At 45.0% G+C, this 24,969-nt stretch overlaps 1 protein-coding gene and 1 long non-coding RNA gene across 7 annotated transcripts in view; one reads left to right on the top strand and one right to left on the bottom strand.

Annotated features, from left to right (window-relative positions):
- Positions 1–23,535, top strand: part of LOC138747879 (uncharacterized) — a 47,281-nt gene extending 23,746 nt beyond the window's left edge. Inside the window, exon 3 of the long non-coding RNA XR_011347710.1 lies at positions 23,373–23,535. This is a non-coding gene — a long non-coding RNA (uncharacterized lncRNA). The remainder of the gene's footprint in view (positions 1–23,372) is intronic.
- The window catches only part of elmo1 (engulfment and cell motility 1 (ced-12 homolog, C. elegans)), a 339,660-nt gene continuing 315,048 nt past the window's right edge, over positions 358–24,969 (bottom strand). For 5 of the 6 annotated variants that reach the window (XM_069907380.1, XM_069907389.1, XM_069907387.1 and 2 more), the window contains 2 exons: positions 12,611–12,688; positions 358–1,491 (listed from right to left, as the gene is read on the bottom strand). In XM_069907380.1, coding sequence (XP_069763481.1) covers positions 1,291–1,491; positions 12,611–12,688 — 279 coding nt within the window. In that variant the 3' untranslated portion in view covers positions 358–1,290. The remainder of the gene's footprint in view (positions 1,492–12,610; positions 12,689–24,969) is intronic. The other variant, XM_069907390.1, reaches the window with a different exon arrangement.

Genomic DNA, 24,969 nt, shown 5'->3' with positions numbered 1-24,969 from the left:
AGAAGGCCTATAGGGTGTTGGGCTTCATTAATAGGGAGATTGAGTATAAGAGTCAAGAGATCGTGTTGCAACTCTGCAAATCTCTGGTTAAGTTTATTGACATCTGATTGTACAAGTACAAGTACAACCCGACAAAACACCGTTCTCTGGTCCTCGGTGCAAAACATGCAGGCACACAACCAGACATAACACACATACAGACAAAACATATGCAGGGCAAGTACTTTATCTATCGGCAACCCCACAAGGGAGATCCTGTGAACGCCCCGGCCACAACTCTGCTCCTACCACACGCCACAGCGCCTCAATAAAACCAACGGCTCCTTTGTGAAAAGTGAAAACAAATCCACTCTCCAGTAATAAATCTGTTGCTTTTATTTTAAACTGCAAGATTCCAAGGACATTTATTCAGATATTACAAAGTGGTAAAGGAAAATTACAATACCCAGATGTGCATTTTCCATAAAATATAGATGTAACAAGGCAAACTGGCAAAACATTTTTTACATATATAATATATAGAAAAAATGTTTTCTTGCAAATTCTTTTACACAGAAATTATACAACATGGACATAATACTGGCTGTTTGGCATTTTTCCCAAAAACATTGATGCAATAAAGCTGCATTAATCTACAGAGGATCAAAGGCATGATCATATGTTTAGTTTAATAGGAAATTAGTCTTTCCTTTTAAGTATGATCCATATTCATGAGCTGTGTCACTGGCATCATAAAATGTAAGCATTATCTACTTGAACAAAGTGTACAGCTGGAGGCTCCAATCTAAGAGGGAAAATTGCAATATTAACAGGCCGAGATTGGTTTCAGATGTCTTGAAAGGAAAAATATACAGATAATTTATTTCCCTTTGATATTCAGATCAAGAAAAATAACCTGTCTCGCCTTCTCACATCCTGAAGCCCCTTGCCACTCTGAGGTCAAAGGACACTCCCCAAATTGGTGGCAGAAGCTGAGGTTCTGAAGGAAGGTGACACTTCAAAAGAAGTTGCTCCCCCCCCCACCCCCCGGAGATTATATTGTGGCCAAAATCACAGCCTTTTATGATGGAATGGTGGAGCACTCAATGGGCCAAATGGCCTTCTTCTCCTCCTATATTTTATGGTCTCTAATGACAGGGAGGCCCATTATATAACAATTTGGTCTAGTTAATCATTAGTAGAGAAGTCGGAGAGCAGCAGGAATGTAGATAAGGTAGCAGATGCAATAACAGAAGAGGCGATTTCAGGAGACGCTAATTCCAGTTTATTCTCACAACCACGTCCTCGTGTTTAGCTACAGTCATAAACAAAGTCATAGTTGCTCGGTTCCTTGGGGATGGGCGGTGGAGCTTCGGGAATTTGGATATTTTCTAGGTCGAGGAGGCGAAGCTTCATCTCCATGCTGAGAAGTGTGTCGAGGTCATTCTTGGTCAGCTCGCTCATCATCTCCTTCCCCAGCAAAGCATTCAGCCCATCTGTCCACACGCAGTACTGGAAGAGAGAACAGCGAGGTAATGAGAACAGCAAACCTTGCGTGGGCTCAGTGGTGCAGGAACAGGCCTTTCACCCAGTGAGGCCGCGCCAGCAGTTATACTCCATGCAATCACGGTTGGTATAGCGGTTAACACCACGCTGTTACAGCGCCAGTTAACGGGACCAGGGTTCGAACCCAGTGCCGTCTGTAAGATGCTTGTCTGCTCTCCCCGTGTCTACGTGGGTTTCCTCTGGGTGCTCTGATTTTCTCCCACCCAATGGGGGGGGGGGGGGTTGTAGGTCGATTGGATGTAATTGGGCAGCACGGATTCGTGGGCCGAAATAACCTGTTACTGTGCTCTAAGTTTAAAATTAAAAAAAAACAAATTACAAGCTTCCTCTGGTCTGCCAGCTAAATCACAAGATAATGGAACAGAGCAGGCCTGTCGGCCCATCGGGTCTGTTCTGTGACTATGCACGAAGCTAAACTCAACTCACCCCTAGTTCCAATTACCATCCTTTTCCCCATATCCCTTGATACCCTTAGCTATCCATGTCCTGTTTAAATACTCCCAGTGATCTGGCCTCCACTGTGCAGCAGTGAGTTCCACAGATCCACGACCCTCTGACGATAGAAGTTCTTCCTCCTCTCTGTTTTGATTGGATAACTACTTTTAAGACTATGACCACTTGCCTCTACTCCTTTCTTTCTTGTGTGCTTGTCTAGCCTCCACTCACATCCAAGTATCCTATCCAGTTCAACCACACCCTTCAGGAGCAAATTGCACATTCTCATAGCTCTTTGGGGAAAGAACTCAATTTTTTTTGTTGTCTATCTAATCTCGAAGGCTTCTAGTAGTTATGCTCCAACCAACCACGAATCATTCTCACCACCGCCCTTCATTATTGTAAAGACCTCAATTTGACCACCCTCAGGTTTCCTTTCCAAGCAGAAAACAGCCAGTTCTGACAATAAATAATTTCTGACCCCGTCCTATAAACCTTCTCTGCACCCTCTCTATTTCATTTTTGTAATATGCCAACCAATATCACTCATTGTGATTTTATCAAGGTTTGATATGCTTTAACATAACTTTGCTACATCCAGAAATAAACCTGAGTGTTTAGTCTTCTTAGTTCTGCACATTTTTTCTTGATTTGTGTATTTGTTCTCCAGAATTCCTCTGCTCCTCTACTCCACCTCAACTGGTATCTCTCAAGTCTTTGGAACGTAGGAGGAAACCGGAGCACCTGGAAAGGGTGGGGAGGGGGGGGTTGCCATGCCGTCACGAGGAGAACGTACAAACCCCTTGCACATGGCACCAGATTCAAATCCGGTCGCTGGCGCTGTAATAGAGTTGTGCTAACCGCTGCGCTAGCCATCTATTCTGACTTTGGCTTCCCAATTTGGTCATTCTGGACATTTATTAATGCACTCATATAATTATATATTAGTCCACCCTTTGGTTCTGTAAACCCAATTTGGTATTATCTGCATTTTTACAATGCACATTCCTGCTTTCAAAATCAAATTGTAAATTTGTACAGCAATGATTCTGGTACTGAAGCTCTTGTAGCACCTTCTTCTCCTGCAAAGCCTTTACCACCCTGCTGCTTTCGGTCTTGATGCCAGATGGCAATGCATTCTGCTACGTTCCCTAACTCTGCCTTAGGAAGCATCTTACTGAGAGCCTTCGGAAAATGTAGACAAATTACCTTCACAGTGTTACCCTCCCTGTTACCCTTCAAAATGTTCCAAAAGTTAATCAAGCAAGATTTTCTCATTCTAATACTTTTCACCTTTAGCAATTTTTTTCTATGATCTTCTTCTGTACTGATTGCCCATTATTTTTTCACACCATCAACATTATGCAGACTAGAGGTGTCTAATTTCCCCCACTTAAATATAAATGATATGTTTACTATCCACTAGTTTCTGGTGCCCAATCTTTTTCTAACAAATCAGTAATGCCTCAGGTCCCTCTGTGCTAGATTATTTTAGGATGCGCTATCAAGACTGAGGGTTATTACATTTAAATTAAATTAAATTTTTATTATTTTTAAAAATTAAATTTAGGCATACAGCACAGTAACAAGGCTATTTCGGCCCACGAGTCTGTGCCGCCCAATTGACCTACAACCCTCGGTACGTTTCAAATGGTGGGAGGAAACCCACGTAGACACGGGGAGCACGTGCAAACTCCTTACAGACAGCGCAGGATTTGAACCCTGGACCTGATCGCTGGTGCTGTAAAGGCGTTGTGCTAACTGCTACGCCAATCTGTCGCCCTATGGTTTTTTTAAAAATCCATTTTGAGCTTGTTTAGTTAATAGTTCACTATGTAAATGTGCTTTTCTTGCAATTCATCTGATTGCCCAATGTCACGTCACCCATTTCATCTCTCTGGTTAATATCCACATTAAACAGTGTATTGATACTTCTGCCTTAGCACTGTCTTCTACATCCCTCACCAGTCCAATCCTATCCAAGCTACTGAGGCATGTAAAATGTTTCATGTTCCTTCATTATTTAATTTTATTCTTCCTCTTTGCTTCTTTTATTACTTTTGTTTTGCTTCTTTTGTAAATGTCTGTATTCTCCCATATTATAACTCTGCATTATGTCAATTCTTACATTTTAATTTTAACCATACAGCTCAGTAGAAGGCCCGTCCTTCCCATGAAACCTGTGGAGCCCAATCACACCTAAACCCCATCCATTCTGGAACTAGACCATCCAGCGAAAAGCCACGCAGGTCACGGAGAGGACGTACGAGCTCCTAAACGACATTAACTCTGTTTTACCGCGAGCCGTGGATGCTGCCTTGCCTGCTGGGTTTTCTAGTGTTACCTCTTGCTTCCATTTATTAAAGCACAATAAGTGTTTTACACCTCAGGCCCAGCAATTTTTTTTACCTGGTTTCATTTATAATGGGAGTGTACTCAATCCTGCTGTTGTCCCAATGGCCACTTTGCGTACAGCTGCCTCCAGCTGGGTGCAGAACTGAATCACACTGAGATTAAGAGTCACTACATGCTGTCTGTGGTCCTTTCTCTCCCTGGTCCTGTGAAGGATGGGTGCAATCTGCTGCACTCTGCTCCCTTCACTCAGACCCTGCTGCACTACCTGTCTCTTGTGCAAACATTGCTGCAGAAAAGGACCTTTCACTACGTCCATCCAGCAGCGGTGGACACTGAACATCTGTGGGCCCTCCAGGAGGACATAATGGATTCTGTGCAGACCGTCAAAAACAATTTGGCAAAATACCTAAATTGCAGAGCTCACCAACAAACATTAGGATCACCTCTGGCTAGGCAGCGAGAGGGACCTCCACAGTGGATCCATCCTTCAGGGCCAGAGTCTCACTCCCAGCGTGCGTTGCCCTTGAGACGAGCGCAGTGATGACGAGACAATCGACCCCCTCTTTGTTGGCTGTGCATTTGCCAAGAAGGTCTTGAGAAGGATGCAGTGGTCCTTGTCAACTGCCATATCCCAGGCTGCAGGAGTACATGCTAAGTGTGGCAATGAAGCTCAGTGCAGCTAAACGCTTTGTGAAGGACGGCCATCGTGCGGATCAGTGACAATATCCCCTCCACTGACTGTGCATTCATCTCCCTGCTCCACTCCCTGTACACCCATCCCTACGTGGCAAAACACTGCTCCATATCCATCTATAAATTCGCAAATGACACCGCCTTTGCAGGGTGACCTCAAACAACGAGGAGTTGGAATTTAGAAGAGATGTAGAGGGACCAATGAGTCGGTGCCAAGGCAACCTCCCACTCTAGGTCAGCAAGACTAAGGAGATATTCATAGACATCGCTAAGATGGATGGAACTCACTCTCCAGTCTGCATTGAGGTGGAGATGGTAGGCACCCTTAAGTTCTTCGGGGTAACAACCTCTCCTAGTCCACCCACGCCGATGTCATGGCCAAGACATTGCCCCAGTGCCTCTACCTTCTCAGAAGCCTGAGGAGATTCAGTTAGTCACCTGTGGCCCTCAACATTACAGATGTATTACTGAAAGTATCCGGTCAGGATACATCACAGCATGATAGGGGGACAGCTTCGACCAAGAGTGCAAGGAACTTGGGAATAATAAAAGAAATCACTATCTGCTCTCTTGGGAATTATGTCTGGTCTGGAGGAACTCACCAAACAGCCCCGACTCTCTGGTTGAGGATGCTGGCCCAAGTTCCCACTGGTTTCACACTAGATTCTGTCTACCTGGCTTCTTCTAAAGTGCTCTCTGCCCCTATGTGACCTTGCCTGACTTTTGGACAAGAATTCCATGAGGAAGAATACATCGACATTAAAACTGTTCAGTGTGCATGCTACAGTGCCAGCGATTGGGACTGGAGTTTGAATCCCATCTGTAAGGAGACGGTACATTCTACCTGTGTCTGCGTGGGTTTTCCCTGGTGTCTCCGGTTTCCTCCCACCTTTTAACATGACCCGGGAGGGGGGGGGGGAAATAGGGCAGCACAGGCTCATGGGCCTAAATGGCCTGTACCGTGCTGCATGTTACGAGCCCAAGGGACCCCAAAATCCAGCAGCAATAGACATTCACCAAGACAAGTAGTTACTTAAGCAAAAGTTGATTTTAATTATCTTTAAACATGAAAACAGAATCAAACTTTAACTTATCTCTATTAACTTAACTAACCCAACTTAACCCCCTTCTAATTCTAAGCGCACATGTATGTAATGTGTGTATAAATTTAAGAAAAGTTCTTTGGTTCACAGTACAATTTCACTTCTCATTCTTCCCAGTTCTCTGGTTGCAGGCAATTCTTATACTGTGCACAGAATTTAACATGTATAAAGTTCACCAGGCTTTGGTGGTCGAAAGGTAAATGTTTACCGCTCAGGAAGGTTCTTGTAGGGTTTGCGGAGAGAGATTTGTTGTTCCAGGATTACCACAACTGAGGTAGCATCATAAGTCACCTCGATGTCTTGCTGATGAAACTTGCCTCATCAGGGTTCTCCAGATGATAACCTCTTTCCTTCAGGCTATCACAGAGTTCCTTTCTGTTCCACTTATTCCAAGAGTAACATCAGTCAGATAGCACTTCTAGCCATCTGCCACTCTGGAGTTTTCTGTTTCAGTCCCTACAAGCTTCTCCTGCTTGTTTGAGCTATGACTGTCTCTCTCTCTCTCTCAGATTCCAACTCCCAGCCACATGGCCACCTTTCTCTCTCACTTGCAAAACCCCTTCCTTCTCCAGCAAACAATAGGAGTTAGTCTTCTGCTCCCATCTGTTGTTTTAGGTAAACAAACCTCTCAATGACCTTTGAGTGAGCACTTTGCAGAAAGGTCAGAAGTAAAAATTTTCAACTCAGACAACCTGTCTCCAGTCCATTCATTTCATCACATCATTTCAATTAGCACCTACTTGTGAAATGTGCATAGCATTCTCCATAGTTTCTGTAAAGTCACTGAATATGAATTCTTCAGTATTTCATATAAGATCTGTTTTAAAAGTGTGTATATATGTATCCTACTCTAATTTTACCAATTTATCTCCCAAATACATTTCCAAATATTCTATCACATGCACATCTAAATTTATTTAAGAAATCACAGCCACTTGTGGGCAGTCTCGGAGCCGCATTATGTAATCCACTGGTTGTTGGTTGAGTATCTACTGTAGAACATTACATCAAAGTCCAGGCCCCACAGCCCTTGACATTGTGCCGACCAATATAAATCTACTCAACCTTCCCTACCTCACTCCCAGAACCCTCTATTTTTTCTTGTGTCAATCTAAGAGTCTTTTAAATGTCTCTATTGTTCTAGTCTCCACCACCACCCCTGGCAAGGTTTTCCAGGCACCCACTACTCGCTATGTAAAAAAACCTACCCCCGCCGTCTCCTCTATACTTCCTTCCCCTCACCTTGATATGATGCCCTCTGCTATTTGCTTCTGTTGCCCCCTGCTGGCTGCCCATGCTTCTCATAGTCTTTTAGACCTCTATTAATTCACCACATCCTTCTTTGGAAAAGCCCTCTGTCTGCTAACCTTGCCTCATAAGACATGTTCGCCAATCCAGACAACACCCTGGCCAGTCTCCTCTGCATCCCCTCCAAAGCATCCCCATCCTTCCTGCAATGGGGCGACCAGAGTTTTATGGAGTTGGTAACATTACCTCACAGCTCCTGGACTCAGTCCCCTGACTAACGAAGCCTAGCATCCCATCAGCCTTCTTAACTGCCCGACCAACCCAAGTGACAGCCTTGAGGGATCCCTGGATTTGGACCCCAAGATCCCTCTGTTTCCACACTGGCTGCACTGGTTAAAGGCTTCAGCACCTCCCGTAAACCTGAGAGCGGGCAAGGAATGGAGTTGGGCAATAGCTTTTAAATATATATGGTGTGCGACAGAATGACACAGCAGGCCATGCAGCTCCATCAATCCAGACAGCTTGGTATGATCTTGATGTCTGGTGCTCCCTGCAGGAGACTGCATGAGCTCTCCACCCCCACACCCTCGCTGGACATCCCACTTCCCAGAGACTTGTTGGTTGGGAGGTGAATGAGTCCTTGTGAGTTGGTGGCTGGAGAACTGAGAGGGTGTTAATGGACATGTAAGTTTTCCGGGCAATAGGTGAGGGAATGGGATTGATGAGATTGCTTTAAGAGTTGGCTCAAGATGCTGAAGGAAGTCTCTCCCCTACATGTCATATGGGAATACCATGGCAGTAGCCATACTGAAAGGCACATGATTGTAGTGATCAGATACTTAAAAGACACGGAGCTCAAAATGGAGGTGCAAAACAAGGAGAACCTCATGGCTTACGTCAACGAGAATTAAGGTTCCTTTTATTGTCATGTAATAATACATTAAATTTTGACTGCTGTAAGGCAAACAAAGATCACTATTAGTATTGCCCCTTTAGAGTATGAGAAAAAAGCAAAAGGGAGTCCCTTCAGAGTCTTGGAGTGTTCGTGGATTCACTCCCCCATTGCCCCCGTAGCCTCTAACCCGCCAACATTTTGGAAGTTAAAACCCTCTCCAAGATGTCAGTGTGTTTTGAAAATTAAATGCAATTTGAGGTTCAACATCCTTCAGCACTTTTCCCATTCATGTTATTAAAAAAAGCTTTCCTGTAAACAGCAAGTGCCGTCGGAACTGACAGCGCACTGGAGATGAATTAACACTTGGCAAATGACTCACGAGATGACTGACACACTCTGGGCTCACAGCAGAATCCACAGGGGCAGTTTGTCTATTGTGCCCTGCAAAGCTCAGCTTCTTGTTTATGTCATAATTTCTGCTCAGTAAGGACACAGGTTTTCATAAAGAAATAAAAATCAGGAGACCTTTAAAAGGGTATCAGAAGTAATGACACCTTGACCATTTAAAAACAAAATGCTCTGAGAACATTAATTGTTCTTTATGTTCATTTTAAGCACAACACAACTCAGTAATGCTTTCAGGGCAAGTACTCCCACAGATTGTATTTTTAATCCATGTTGATAGGGTGTAGATGTTACCGGCAATGCCAGCCCTGATTTCTGCTGAAGTGAGGACGCAGTCAAGGGTCAATCACCTTGGTGGCACATCCTGCAAATGGTGCACAATGCTCAAGGCGTGGCCAAGAAAGAACGAAATAGGGCTTAGTTTCCTCATCTGAAGGGCATTGTTGCCAATGAGGGAACACAGCGCAGGTTCACCGGATGACCAGAGGGTTATACCCATTGGGCATTTAAAAGAGACACAACATTCTGGCAGGTCTGCAGGAAGAATTTTCCTGAAGTCCAGAACAAGGGGGCATGCTCTAAGAATTAGGACTGAGATGAGGAGAAGCTTCCTCATTCAGAGAGTTGGGAAATTATAGAACTCCCCACCGCACAAAGTTGTTCAGGGCCAATTTGTTAGATACATTCAAAAGGGAGTCGGATGTGGCCCTTTGGGTAAAAGGGATCAAAGGCCAAGGACAGAAAGTAGGTACAGGGTCTGCCACAATCGTATTGAATGGTAGGACATGCTCAAAGGGCAGAATGGCCTATCCCTATGCTCTATGATTCTAACCTGCTGATCTTATCCTGCCACTGAATTAAATGTAACTAATACCTTAGTGTTTGTCACACTGAACTCTATTTGTTTTCCACTTTGTTTACTGGATTAGAGTTCCATGTAAGCACAATAATGAAAAACGTGTGATTTACTTTCTGCACAAAACTGCTTGCAGGGTCGGATCCTCTGAATGGTCACTCAAACCAAGGCAGATCCTCAATGTGCTCCCTTAGTCCACACTTACCACAGCCTTAAGAATAAAATGCTTCGTTTATATAAATGTACCTGCTGAACCATCAAACATCAATTTACAACTTAGAGGGTCTGGCAGCATAAACACACCATGAATGACCACAGGTCCTCAGGGATTTCCTTGCTCCTTATATGAAGATTGACAGTTCAATGTGCTAATAAGGCATGTCACCTCCTGAGGGGCTTCACCGCTTAATTTACACCTTGCATCACAATAGGTTGAGTGGCCTCCAAGCAATGATGAAAAGTGATTTACCCCATGAAGGAGAGAAATGATTCACTGACCAAGGTTGATCCAGGAAACATTAAGGTACACCCAAGGCTGATCTAGGAGACATTAAGGTACACCCAAGGCCAATCCAGGAGACATTAAGGTACACCCAAGGCGGATCCAGGAGACATTAAGGTACACCCAAGGCCGATCCAGGAGACATTAAGGTACACCCAAGGACGATCCAGGAGACATTAAGGTACACCCAAGGCCGATCCAGGAGACATTAAGGTACACCCAAGGCCGATCTAGGAGACATTAAGGTACACCCAAGGCCGATCCAGGAGACATTAAGGTACACCCAAGGATGATCCAGGAGACATTAAGGTACACTCAAGGATGATCCAGGAAACATTAAGGTACACCCAAGGATGATCTAGGAGACATTAAGGTACACCCAAGGATGATCCAGGAGACATTAAGGTACACCCAAGGCCAATCCAGGAGGCATTAAGTTACACCCAAGGACGATCCAGGAAACATTAAGGTAAACCCAAGGCCGATCCAGGAGACATTAAGGTACACCAAGGCCGATCTAGGAGACATTAAGGTACACCCAAGGATGATCCAAGAGACATTAAGGTACACCCAAGGCCTAAAGGTAGACTTCAGGGGGAGCAATAAAAGGTGACTTGGTTTGAAATTTGTGCCACATGTGCTGGAAAAACTCAGAAGGTCACCAAGTGTCTTAAGGAAGTAAAGAGTAATCAACGCTTCGAGCCTGAGACCTTTGTGAGCAAAAAGCAGGCAGATGCCTGAATTAAAAGGTGGGCTGGGGGTTGCAGGGCTTGGGGAGGGAGGAAGGGGCAGGGAGAGAAGCACATGCTTACAGATAGGATACAGGTGGTTGGGCACGAGAATAAAGTTGGAAGTGATGGGGGGGGATAGCTCTCTTAATGGAGAGGGAAGGGGGTAGGGAACTGTAGGAAAGTTGCCGGAGGGATAGGGAAAGATAGTGACTGGGCGGCGGGAAGGGCAGGCGGGCTGGAGGCTGTCTGGATGGTGCCTGGATGGAACATTAAGTGCTGTTCCTCCAATTTGTGGTGGCCGCACTGCATGAGGCCATGGATAGACAGGTCATTTTGGGGTGTGGAATTAAAACGGTTGGCCACTGTAAAGAAGGAGAACACCTTGGAGCTTCTAGAATGGAAGACCCCATCCTGGGAGCAAAATACACCGGAGGTGGAAGACTTGAGAGAAAGGAACAGGTTCCTTAAAGTGTGTTAAGAGGTGTAATCGAGTTAACTGTGGGAGTGGACAGGTTTGTAGAAAATATCTACAGAGAGTTTGTCTCCCAAGATGTCCTCCCTCCTCTCCTGTCCTCCTCACCTACCACCTTTCTCTTCCGGCACCTGCCTGCTTTTCGCTTATATCTTGACAGAGGGCTCAAGCCTGAAACGTTGATTACCCGTTGCTTCCTCTAGATGCTGCCTGACCTGCTGACTTTCTCCAGCACTTTTGTGTTCTTTCTTTGGCTTGGCTTCGCGGACGAAGATTTATGGAGGGGGTAAAAAGTCCACGTCAGCTGCAGGCTCGTTTGTGGCTGACAAGTCCGATGCGGGACAGGCAGACACGATTGCAGCGGCTGCAGGGGAAAATTGGTTGGTTGGGGTTGGGTGTTGGGTTTTTCCTCCTTTGCCTTTTGTCAGTGAGGTGGGCTCTGCGATCTTCTTCAAAGGAGGTTGCTGCCCGCCAAACTGTGAGGCGCCAAGATGCACGGTTTGAGGCGTTATCAGCCCACTGGCGGTGGTCAATGTGGCAGGCACCAAGAGATTTCTTTAGGCAGTCCTTGTACCTTTTCTTTGGTGCACCTCTGTCACGGTGGCCAGTGGAGAGCTCGCCATATAACACGATCTTGGGAAGGCGATGGTCCTCCATTCTGGAGACGTGACCCATCCAGCGCTCTACAATCACAATGCTGGTAGACTTCCCTGCAGGCACTGGGGCTGAGTGCAGTGCATGCAGCAGGGCAGGAAGTAAAGGGCGACCAATGCGCCCTTCTGCACTCCATCCAACGGGATCTGCTGAGCTTCTCCAGTACTTTTGTGTGCTCCAGTAAGACCTTTGTTCAGCCTTTTGCTGGTGTTGATCTCTCAAACTGATACAGCTGACAGGCAGTGGCAATAAGGGCCGTCACGGAGGCACTGACTTTAATGAAAAGCAAAACACTGCAAATGCAGGAGTTATATTGCCTGGCACTTGTCATGTTGAAATGCATTTGCTTCAGCCATTGTCTACACAAGAGCCCTAGCATTTTGTTTATACTTTAATTTTACCTGCCTATTACAATACTATTGTGGGAACAGCAACATAGTGTGTGACATCTTATGCATGATTCTATGCAGCAATTATATGGAATTTGTCTCATTTCTCTAGATTTATAAATAATATGATGGGAAAACACTAAATGCACCAATTATGACTTCATTTTTCTTGATGGAAATGAACCTCATTCAAAAATACTTTAAAGAATTACCGTGAAGTAAAGTACCAGCTGATCATTTTTAAAGCTTGAGAGTTTCCACACCGAGGACAAAATTGTTCAGAGGGCAATTTAAGAATAAGGAACAGAGGGGAGGGGTCACACTCACCTCATGCTTGTCAGGGGCAATGAAATTGAGTGAGTCATCGGGGTCATACAGGATAGAGAAGGCAAGCTCCAACACCTCCTGCAGAGAGCAGAACAACGAGAGCCGTTAGTCAAACAAAGGGGCCTTCTGTCCTGCTTGGACAGGTCACACCCAAACCACACGCATTTTGCCAAACTTTATTCTGAGGATCAAATTCAGCAATAACAACTGCATTTAAAAGATATTTAAAGTAGTACAGTGCTCCACCTGAACCCCTTCCACGAGAATACTCCCTAGATGCAGGAGTAGGCCATTTGGCCCTTCAAGCCTACACCGCCATTCATTTTGATCATTGCTGATCATCTACTAAGTACCCAGTACCTACCTTCTGATCCACTTAGCAACAAGGGCCAAATCTAACTTCCTCTTAAATCTAGATAAGGAACTGGCTTCAACTACTTCCTGTGGTAAAGAATTCCCCAGATTCACCATTCTCTGAGAGAACATTTTTTCTCATCTCAGTCCTAAAAGACTTCCCCTTTATCCTTAAACTGTGACCCCTGGTTCTGGTTTTCCCCAACATTGGGAACAACCTTCCTGCATCTAGCCTGTCCAATCCCTTAAACATTTTATACGTTTCTATAAGATCCCCCCTCAATCTTCTAAATTCCAGCGAGTATAACCCTAGTCGATCCAGCCTTTCTTCATATGCAAGTCCTGCCATCCCTGGTATCAATCTAGTGAACATTCTTTGCACTCCTTCTATGGCAAGGATGTCTTTCCTCAGATAAGGAGACCAAAATTGTACACAATACTCCAGGTGTGGTCTCACCAGGGCCCTGTACAGCTGCAGTATAACCTCTCTGCTCCTGTACTCGAATCCTCTTGCTACGAATGCCAACATACCATTCGCTTTCCTCACTTTCAACGACTGGTGTACAGCGACACCCAGGTCTCGTTGCATCTCTCCTTTTCCTAATCGGACACCATTGAGGTAGTAATTTTCTCTCCTGTTCTTGCCTCCCCTTTTCCTTTCTCTCCTTTCCTCTACCACTGACTCTTCCCCTTTCCCTCTGTCTCCTTTCCTCCAGCTCTGCATTCACAGAACCATCCCCTCCCCCGATCAATTCTCACCACTCCTCTCCTGTCCTCCTATCCATGTCCAACTCTCACCTTTTGTCAGTTGGTCCATAAAGGTAAAGGTTCCATTATTGTCATGTTATACTACATTTAGAATGTAACGTACATGAAATTCTTTAACTTTTGTCAACCGTGAGGCAGACAGAGAGTCGCCACTTTGCCAGCGTCCCTCACAGAAACCGACAGCCCCTGGTGTTCTTGGGTGGTCTCCCCTCCAAGGACTGACCAGGCCTCAGCCTGCTTAGTTTCCTGCGCTCCTCACCACAGCCCTTCTTCCCAGCCCTTTTTATTCAGGCACCTGCCTGCTTTTTCCTCACACCTTGAAGAAGGGTTCAGATCCCAAACTTTGGTTATATGTCTTTCCCATCCTGTGGACGCAGCAAGATCGACTCAGTTCCCCCAGCCTTCTTGTGTTTTGACTGCAATCACAGTGTCTCCAGACTTTGGCGCCTCATGCAGCCTGGATTTTGCATTGAGAGGTTAAGCGCACACCCACCGTGGATGCTCTAATCTCTATTTCATTGCCTGATAATATTTTAAAGACTCTGCCGAAAATCTGTGCCTTCCACTTCCGACTGAGAACTCTTCAATGCACCCTGCTTGATGACCTTACTGCTACCAGTTCTTTGGCAGCAGGTGTTTGCGAGCCATTAGTAAGCATTGCTGCTGAAGATCTGGGCGCTACTTAACTTAGAAGCATGAATGCAAAAATGACCAGCCCTATTTTAACTTGAATGACTTCATCGGGAGTGAATGGAGTGAGTGTAAAGAACAATTTTGCAGGTATATTGATTGACCTCACCCTGCTGGGACATTGTCAACAAGTATAAAGTATAAATCAAATTTAAAAAGTCCAAAGAACATTATGTTTTATTACAAAAACAAGCATCTCAAAGGTGGGAATGTCAATCTACAATTCCAAAATTAAATTTTTATGACTGAGGAGATTTATGACTTATTTTAGATTGTTACTGAAATCTCAGATGTAAATCAAAGAGTTTAAAATTTATCAACAAAGTTGATAATGTGTTAAATATTGAAGTTCATATCAAATTACTGCTGATTTTGGCTTGGGTTACGTCATGAAAGGTATGAGTTAGGCCAAGATCTTCAAATTCCTGGGTGTCAACATCTCCAAGGATCTGTCCTGGAGGCTCCATGTTGATGTAGTCACAAAGAAGGCTTGCCAACAGCTATGTGAGGTGTCTGAGGAAATACATTATGTCACCAAAGACTCTCGCAGCCTTCTATAGGTGTACAGTGGGGAGCATTCTGGCTGGTGGCATCACTGTCTGGTATGGAGGCACCAACACTCAGGACAAGAATAAACTCCAGAGGGTTGTTAACTCGCCCTGCAACATCCCAGGCACCAAACTCCACTCCATCGAGGACATCTACATGAGGCAGTGTCTTAAAAAAGCAGCCTCTATCCTCAAAATCCCCCACCACCCAGGCCTTGCTCCCTTCACTCTGTTACCATCAGGGAAAAAGGACAGGAGCCTAAAGACTCAATGGCACAAGGACAGCTTCTTACCCGCTGCCATCAGATTCCTGAATAATCAATGAACGAGACGTTGCCTTACTTTTCGTGCAGTATTATTTTGATTTTTTTTTATAATAAGATGGTTATAATAAGAATGTTTGCACTATAACGCTGCTGTGAAACACTTAATTTCATGACTTGTTTATGGCAATAAATTCTGATTTAAGTTTATTGCTGTCAGTTTCACTGAGGTACAATCTTGAAGCGATTTGATTGAAAGTGAGGTGAGCTTCCCCTGCTCTCCCTAAACAATCCTTCAAGTTTATTGTCACAATTTCCTGGTACAGTGGGAAGGCATCTTTTGTGAGCAGTCTAGCAAGTCAACTTCAACATGCGTTGAACCGAACAAAGTAGAAGAGTGAGAGCGCAATTACCAAGCATAGAGTTACAGTGAAAGGACAAATTACCGGTTACATAGCAAGGGCCTCTTGTAAAGGTCAAAACCTTGTGTGTTCACTTCTTAGTTAATTTTATGGCTATCCCTTTAAGAATAAATTGTTTTTGTACTGTTACCTATGATGTCATATGTTGTAATATCCGGGCAGGCGGAGAGTTTGTGTTCATTCCTTGGAGAACCATCGAAGATATGTGAGATTGAAATACTTTGAATTTGTTTTAATCATCTTATTTTATCTTATTTCATGTTAATAATTTCTTATTGTCTGATCTTGTTATGTCTTTAAATATAATCGAATATATTGTTAATTCATCCTTATGAAAATCTTGATGCAAAGTCATGCAAAATGTTTATATCAACTAATTAAAGGCTACATAAAGGTGAAATTACGAAGTTTGGTTTATTGGAGCGATAAGATCGAAGCTTATGTTTCTTAGACGATGGCACGCTTTGAAATTGGGAAATACGTGAGATTGGAAAGTGTCACTGACGCAGCGTGATATCACTGTTGTGGAGGGGCCCGGTGGTTGTGGGGAAGAAACTGTCTTCAAGCCTGTGGCTGCATGATGTCGAAATCTTCTCCCTGGGGGAAGGAGTGTGCTTGGCGTGGGATGGGTCCTCAGTATGTTGGCTGTCTTTTCCTCAGCTGGAGGAGGGCGGTTTGCGTGATGTTCTGTAATTCTGATCTAAACTTTGCGCCCCTTTAAAAAAAAATGGAGACAGCTGACCCCCTGATTGAGTTTCCTAACATAAAAAAATCTTCAAAGTGATTAACTTTGCTGCTACCCTCAGGAAAGAGAAGCCTGAGGGCGAACACCCAACGGTACAAAAGCAGCCTCTTTCCCTCCGCCATCAGTTTCTGAATGGACAATGAACCACAGACATGACCTCACTTCTTTCTCTTCTTTTGCAGTAATTTATTTAAGTTTTACAATTTTTGCACCGTGATATTGCAGCAAAATCACACATTTTGTGACACCTGTTCATGACAATAAACTGTGATTCTGACTTTAATTTGTTCCATTCTGGATATGATAAAGAAATGTAGCTGATAAGGAGAAGAGAGGATCTGTTAGTGACGGTTTTGGAATGAGTGCGGGGTCCACTTTATATTGTGATCTCCACAGCTTGCAGTGAGAGAGACAATATAACTTTAACAGAGCAAGATATTAGTTCTGTACCATCCTGGCACTCAGTGTGTTCTTGACAACAGCCATGTCAGTATTGCATTGATTACACTGGACAACAAAGATCTTGCTTTCTGAACACTTTTGGGTGTATTTTATGGATTTTAGGCTGCTGATCACGAAAATTGCCTTAAAAATTTCCTATCATGTACCATTATTTAGATATAATTTATTTTTGGGTCAACAAAGCCTTCGACACCGTGAGTAGGAAAGGGCTTTGGCAAATACTAGAGCACCTTGGATGCCCCCCAAAGTTCCTCAACATGGTTATCCAACGAAAACCAACAAGGTCGGGTCAGATACAGCAATGAGCTCTCTGAACCCTTCTCCATTAACAATGGTGTGAAGCAAGGCTGCGTTCTCGCACCAACCCTCTTTTTAATCTTCTTCAGCATGATGCTGAAACAAGCCATGAAAGACCTCAACAATGAAGACGCTGTTTACATCCGGTACCGCACGGATGGCAGTCTCTTCAATCTGAGGCGCCTGCAAGCTCACACCAAGACACAAGAGCAACTTGTCCGTGAACTACTCTTTGCAGACGATGCCGCTTTAGTTGCCTATTCAGAGACAGCTCTTCAGCGCTTGATGTCCTGTTTTGCGAAAACTTCTAAAATGTTTGGCCTGGAAGTCAGCCTGAAGAAAACTGAGGTCCTCCATCAGCCAGCTTCCCACCATGACTACCAGCCCCCCCACATCTCCATCGGGCACACAAAACTCAAAATGGTCAACCAGTTTACCTATCTCGGCTGCACCATTTCATCGGATGCAAGGATCGACAACGAGATAGACCACAGACTCGCCAAGGCAAATAGCGCCTTTGGAAGACTACACTAAAGAGTCCGGAAAAACAACCAACTGAAAAACCTCACAAAGATTAGCGTATACAGAGCCGTTGTCATACCCACACTCCTGTTCGGCTCCAAAACATGGGTCCTTTACCGGCATCACCTACGGCTCCTAGAACGCTTCCACCAGCGTTGTCTCCGCTCCATCCTCAACATTCATTGGAGCGACTTCATTTCCAACATCGAAGTACTCGAGATGGCAGAGGGCGACAGCATCGAATCCACGCTGCTGAAGATCCAACTGCGGTGGGTAGGTCACGTCTCCAGAATGGAGGACCATCGCCTTCCCAAGATCGTGTTATATGGCGAGCTCTCCACTGGCCACCGAGACAGAGGTGCACCAAAGAAGAGGTACAAGGACTGCTTAAAGAAAGCTCTTGGTGCCTGCCACATTGACCACCGCCAGTGGGCTGATATCGCCTCAAATCGCGCATCTTGGGGCCTCACATTTCGGTAGGCAGCAACCTCCTTTGAAGAAGACCGCAGAGCCCACCTCACTGTCAAAAGACAAAGGAGGAAAAACCCAACACCCAACCCCAACCAACCAATTTTCCCTTGCTGCCGCTGCAACCGTGTCTGCCTGTCCCGCATCGGACTTGTCAGCCACAAACAAGCCTGCAGCTGACGTGGACATTACCCCTCCATAAATCTTAGTCCGCGAAGCCAAGCCAAAAAGAAAGAGAATCTATTTTTGGGATTTCCTGTCCTATTTTAAGTCTACTTCAAGCAGACAAAATCACAAAGTGCAGCATGTTATTGAAAACTTCTGAGTTCGCACTTGGACTTCTTCCTGCTGATCCTGGAGCAGTCAGCGACGAACATGGTGAAAGGTCTCACCAGGACATTGCAGCCATGGAAAAGTGGTCTCAGGGCTACTGGAATCCATCAGCGCTGGCCGACTATTGCTGGGCACTGACACCGAGAGGCATCAGATGCTGCGTTCAAGTGAAAATCAATGGCAAAACATTTTTAGGCCAGTTGAATGAACGCAACGTGTCAGCATCAATTATATAATTAAAAATGCTAAATTTAAGCAATGTTTCTCCAACTTCCTATGTGATACAGCAAATCTGAAATTATCTTTGTATTCAGATTGAAGTTCTATCATTGTACCCAATTTCTTTTCCAGGAAGCAGGAATGTTGACAGGATTTCAGGGTCTGAGTTACAGGGAAAGGTTGTGCAGACTGGGGCTTTTTTCTCTGGAGCGTAGAAGATTGAGAGGGGACTTGATAGAGGTGTTTAAGATTTTAAAAGGGACAGACAGAGTAAATGTGGATAGGCTTTTTCAATTAAGAGTGGGGGAGATTCAAACTAGAGGACATGGTTTAAGATTGAAGGGGGAAAATTATAAGGGGAACATGAGGGGAAATTTCTTTACGCAGAGGGTGGTGTGGATGTGGAATGAGCTTCCGGCAGACGTGGTCGAGGCGGGATCATTGGTTACATTTAAGGAAAGACTGGATCGTTACATGGATAGGAGGGGACTAGAGGGGTATGGACCGGGTGCTGGTCAGTGGGACTAGGAGGGTGGGGATTTGCTACGGCATGGACTCGTAGGGCCGAACTGGCCTGTTCTGTGCTGTAAGTGGTTATATGGTTATAAACACGTTGAATAAAAATGTTGTCCAGTGTTATTCGTCACATACTCTCTGGCTCCAGAGTTAATGCTTTAAGCACAGAACCTCGCAGCTAGCAAGAGCTTCTTAGGTTGTACTCTATCCCACATCTGGTCCTGCCCATCATCTCACCAACACCACCCCCATAACCTCTGATCTCACCAGTCTACAATCATTTTAAATTCCCTCTGTTGCTCTGTCTTGAACAAGCAGACAAAAGTGACCAGCAGGGGGAATGAAAACAGCTCCTCGAGTCTGCAACACAGGGACAATGCCTGGAGCATCGAGGTGGCAGGGTTTCTACCACTTACCACTTACTCACCCTTGGTGGAAACAAGAACTCTTGACAGAGATAACATGTTCTGCACAAAGGTGGCAGAAACATTGCCTCATCACATCCCAGCAATGTCTACCCACAGAGCATGCAGATCCTTCAGGATTCTCTACATTAGAGGATGGTGAAGGCAAGATTATTGGGGCACTTAAAGAGAAAGCAGGATTTTTTTTGCTAAATCAGGGGGAAATAAAATGGCACTGGCAAGCAACAGCGACTTTCTGCGAGCTACACACACCCCTACACCCTTGCCCTTTTTTGCTCTAGTGATAAGTAGAAATTCAGCCTCGCCCGCAGGAAAAATAATCTCATGGTTGTATGCGATGCCATGTATGTACTCTGCCCATAAATATGAACTTTTGAAATTTAAACTGAGAGCTATGGGAGCTGACACAGTGAAGTTGAGACCTGAGGTAGACCACCCATACTAAAGGGCAGATGGGTTTGAGGCGTCAAGTGACCTACTCCTGCTCCTATTTTCTTATGTCCTTATACTCTTCCACCTCACCTCCCATATATTTGTTCTGAGACTTCTGCAGCTTCTCATCCCCATCACCAGCTACAACTCTCTCTGTTAACTCGGCCTGCGACATTACAGGGATAAGACTTCATTCCATCGAGGACATCTACAAGAGGTGGTGTCTTAAAAAAGCAGCCTCTCTCCTCAACAACCACCCAGGCCATGCCCTCTTCACTCTGCTACCATCAGGAAAAACGATCAATGAATCAAAGACACTCCTGACTTTTTGTGCAGTTATTTTTATTATTATTTTACTTTTTATAGTAATGTTGTAAGATGGTTAGAATATGAATGTTTGCTCTATGATGCTGCAAAACATCAAATTTTATGCCTTGTTCATGACAATAAATCCTGATTCTGAAATATCCTCTGCACATTAGCGAAGTGGGTTTACGCAACGCTGTTTTAGTGCCAGCGATTGAGACTGAGGTTCCAATCCCGCACTATCTGTAAAGAATTGGTACAATCTCCCCGTGTCTGCATTGGTTTTCCCCGGGGCTCTGGTTTCCTTCCACCATTCGAAGTGTACTGGGAGTGTAGATTAATTGAGTGTAATTGGGCGGCATGGGCTAGTGGGCCTGTTACCTTGCTGAATGTCTCAATCTCAATCTATCCCTCTTTGGCAAGGCCTGTCCTTACTGCCCAAGGTGACCCAGTCTTCCACCAATCAGTGAATGAGCAAGGACAGACTAATTTGTTCACTGGAGATCATTAGTGAAGCAGCTGCATTTTTACAGCTAACGAAACTGCTTCACAGAGTCACCCAAGCCAGTCATTTGCAAGAGCAATGAAGTTAAACCACATTCCCCGTTGCTCAATTGTTTTCTGCGCTGAGTCGACTCCCTATTAAAAACCTTGGCTGAATCCATCTCCTTCACGCTGTCCATTCCAGATGGCAACTGACTGCAGCTATGTCTTACTTCACCCTTGTGCTGTGTTCATTTTTACTGCTATCAGAATTTTATTTAGAAATTCTCAAATTGCTGTGGTGAGATTTGAACTCGCCCTCTCCTGGCTGGTGTGCTTAGGCACCTGGATTACTGCCACCCTGCTCCGCTCCCCAGATCTATCCTCACTGCATGTAAACAGCCTGTGAATGTGCATTGGTTTCCAAAAGCGCGGTGTTTTCAGTACGTGAAAGGCTACGTGAGGTCTCTTCGTGTGCATTCCCCACACATTCGGAGTATTTTCATTCCTGTCACTTGTCTGCACTCAGGGTGACTGCACAATTCACTTCAGGAGTTGAGTTACAGGGAAAGATTAAACAGGCTAGGACTTTATTCCTAGGAGTGAAGAAGAATGGGGGAGATTTGATAGAGGCTTACAAGATTATGAGAGTAAATATGAGTATACTTTTTCTGCTTAGATTGGGGGAGATAAATACAAGAGGATGTGGCTTTATGGTGAAAGGTTTAGGGAGAACATGAGGGGGAACTTCTTCACCCAGAGAGTGGTGGGGGAGCGGACAATCTGCCATCTGACGTGGTGAACTTGGGCTCGATATTAAGAAATTAGATAGATGCGTGGATGGGAGTGGTCTGGAGGGTTATGGAATGGGAGCAGGTCATTGGGACAAGCAGAATAATGGCTAGTATAGAGCAGAAGGGCCAAAATGGCCTGTTTTTCTGTGGTTCAATAATTCATCATCACTGTTGTGAAAAAAGATACCTGGTAGCTTCACACAGAGACACACTGAATTCCAAACTGATTTAACAGTAATGGAAGGACCCAAATAGGAGCAACCGGATACCCACCCCAATTAAACAGGATTCAATCTGGATTATTGGATCATTATTATTATTGTACCAAAACCACCTGCAGTCAATTTGATTAAGTTTAAACTAAACTGATGGAGGAAGGAAATAAAAATGGCAATGCTGCCAGAGCCGCTGTAACGGCAGCACTGTCGCTGGTGCGGACCCGGGAGAGCGGAGACACGGCTCAGCTCCCAGTGGTACGACTGCTGATGGTATTTGTTAAGTTAAACCCTACAACCACGGAGGTCTGAGCCAAAGCTGCCAAGAGGGGGTGGTTACAGACTCCGGGAGGGAGCAGTGCAGGGCACCAGACATGGGGAGAGGCTGCGGGCTGCTGGAGACTGGCTCCTGGGAAGCAGGTACTGGAGCTGGGATGTGAGTTGGTGCTGAGGGCAAGAAGGGCTCCCGAAGTGGCCTCAGGCGCCAAAGTCTCCCTGGTCCTATGGGAGGTATGGATCTGGAGCTCGGGCGGCCGATGGATCGAACAGGAGTCTGTGTGGCTGCAGAGGTTGCGGGGGTGCTGGGGGCGAATCCATGGATACTCAGTGACTCTGAAGGGATTCTCTTTTGCTTCTCTTTTTTTTCTCGTCAGGCAACACAAATGGTGACTCTTTGTCTGCCTTACGGTGGGCTTTGTGTAATATTATGTTCTATACGATTACGTGACAATCAAGGAGAGGAAATTAATGAAGGGAATGGAGAGTGTGGATTTAGTCATATACTTTTGTCATTAGTGCCAAATATGATGAGACAAAATTTAATAATTTTTCTTTCTTGCTTTACTTTACAATGGAAAGTCCTCTTCTGAATGGAGCAATGTGTAACCTGTTCCAACTTGCAATGTAAATTAACCTAAGGACTTTATTCCCTGGAATCAGAATCAGAATTTATTGCCATGAACAAGTCACAAAATTCGGTGTTTCGTGGCAGCATCATAGTGCGAACAATCATGTTATAACCATCTTACAACATTACTCTAAAAAATACATACAATAGTGTACGAAAAATAAGGCACAGAAGAACGGGGGAGATTTGATAGACGCATACAGAATTATGAGAGTAAAGGCATGTAGACTTTATTCACTGAGGGTAGGTGAGATAAACCAGAGGACTTAGGTTAAGGGTGAAAGATCAAAAGTTGAGGGGGAATTTCTTCACACAGAGAATGGTGGAAGGAGCTGCCAGCTGAGGTGGTGACTGCGGGCTCATTTTTAACATTGAAGAACATTTTGGACTGGCACGTGGCTGGGAGAGGCTTGGAGGGCTATGGACTGGGTGCAGGTCAGTGGGACAAGGCAAAATAATAATTTGGCACAGACCTGAAAGGCCGAAAGGCCCTGTATTCTGCGCTGCAATGTTCCACAGTTCCATCAGGTGATTGCTGAGGTTAGACATACTGGCAGTTTTACACAACACCTGCTTCCCTCCTCTGTTGGCAGGCTGGCTCATCAGGGAGGCCCATTCCTAGTGTGGTGCAGGACCATTCTGTGCAAGAGTCAGGCTCCAACCTCGAAATGCTTTGAAGAACAATGAAGCCCAGGGGATGAAATTCACAGCCATCAAATAATGCTTCGGTAATGTAACCCGGGTTGGGGGGGTGGGGTCTCTTCTGTAAGAGGCGCTTCAGGCAATTTCTCCTGATGGTGAATCTGTCTGCCTTACAGCAGACAAAAACAAATTTTGTGTAATATTATAATGTCTTTATTACATGACAATAAATTGAATCTTGAAAAATAAAAGAGCTGTTTAAATTTTTTAAACTATAAACATACTGAGAAATACAATTAAAAAGCTATACTGAAATTAATTGAATTTAGTCAAATATATATGGAAATTAATTTCTACTTACACAGTTGTTCTCACAGGTTTCAATGAGCTTCCTGCCCCTGTACCTGGCAAAGGCTTAGCCTAAACGCTGGGACATCTGAGGATCTAAGTGCCGCCCCGTAGGACTTATGCCCTTATGGACTCCTCAAGGGCTCAGCAGGAGCCCATCAGCATGGTGAAAGGGTGAATTCCAGGACATCTGCTGGCTTCTAAAGAGAAAGTGTGGCCCAACGAAGGGTGTGGTGCAAAACCCATGGGTTCCCCACCCTCTGCAGTAGTGAATCTGCGGGGGTCATCCACTGTATCCAGTGATCACATTGTGGTCTTCTCTACCATAAGAGAGACTGGACACAGTCTGGGAAATTGTTTCATTAAAGCACCTTTGCTCGGTCTGCTGCAATAATAGGATGTCGCAGTGGCCAACTATTTCAACTCCACACCCTATTCCCACACCGACATGTCTGCCCGTAACCTCATGCATTGATAAACCGAGGCTACCCGCAAATTGGAGGAACAACACCCGTTATTTCATCTGGGCACATACCAACCAGATGTCGTTAACATCGCCATCTCCAGTTTCTGTTTGGCTCCTCCTCTCTGTCCCTCTCTTTCCCCATCCCTCTTGTCTTCTTTCTTCCAGCTCTCCACCCCCTTCCCTCTACATTCAGAGAACTACCCCTCCCCCATCACTTCTCAGCTTTCTTCTCTCCTACTCTCCCACCTCCTGCCTGTTGGCCTGAGCTCATCCTCCTGCCCATTCTTCCCTCCTTCACCCATCTCTTTATTTAAGCACCTTTCCACATAACCTTGACGAGAGGGCCCAGGCCCGAAATGTTGGTTATATCCCTTTGCTTCCTGTGGATACTGCACAACCTGCAGAATTTCTCCAGCATGTTTGGGTACAGTATTACAGTTACAAAAAGAACATGTACATGTAGTTTGCAGTGGTTGTAGCAAACACAGAGGATTTGTAACTACATGGTGCCTCTGAGAACCTCAGGCTGCCCCATTGTGTCCTCCAACTTACAGAGTACTTTGGAAGTGCATTTTAGGATAGAGTTCAGGTAATTTGCAATTAAAGTAAATGTTTACAGCTCGGTAACGGGCCCTTCCAGCCCATGCTGCCCAATAACACCCAATCGACATACAATCCCCGCACAATTTTGAAGGGCAAGTGGAAAGTGGAGCACTTTGGGGGAACCCACACAG

This window comes from Narcine bancroftii, chromosome 1, assembly GCF_036971445.1.
Source record: "Narcine bancroftii isolate sNarBan1 chromosome 1, sNarBan1.hap1, whole genome shotgun sequence".
NCBI classification, from domain to species: domain Eukaryota; kingdom Metazoa; phylum Chordata; class Chondrichthyes; order Torpediniformes; family Narcinidae; genus Narcine; species Narcine bancroftii.
Note: the sequence above shows the minus strand (reverse complement) of the source record. Positions and strands in the feature narration are given on the sequence as shown.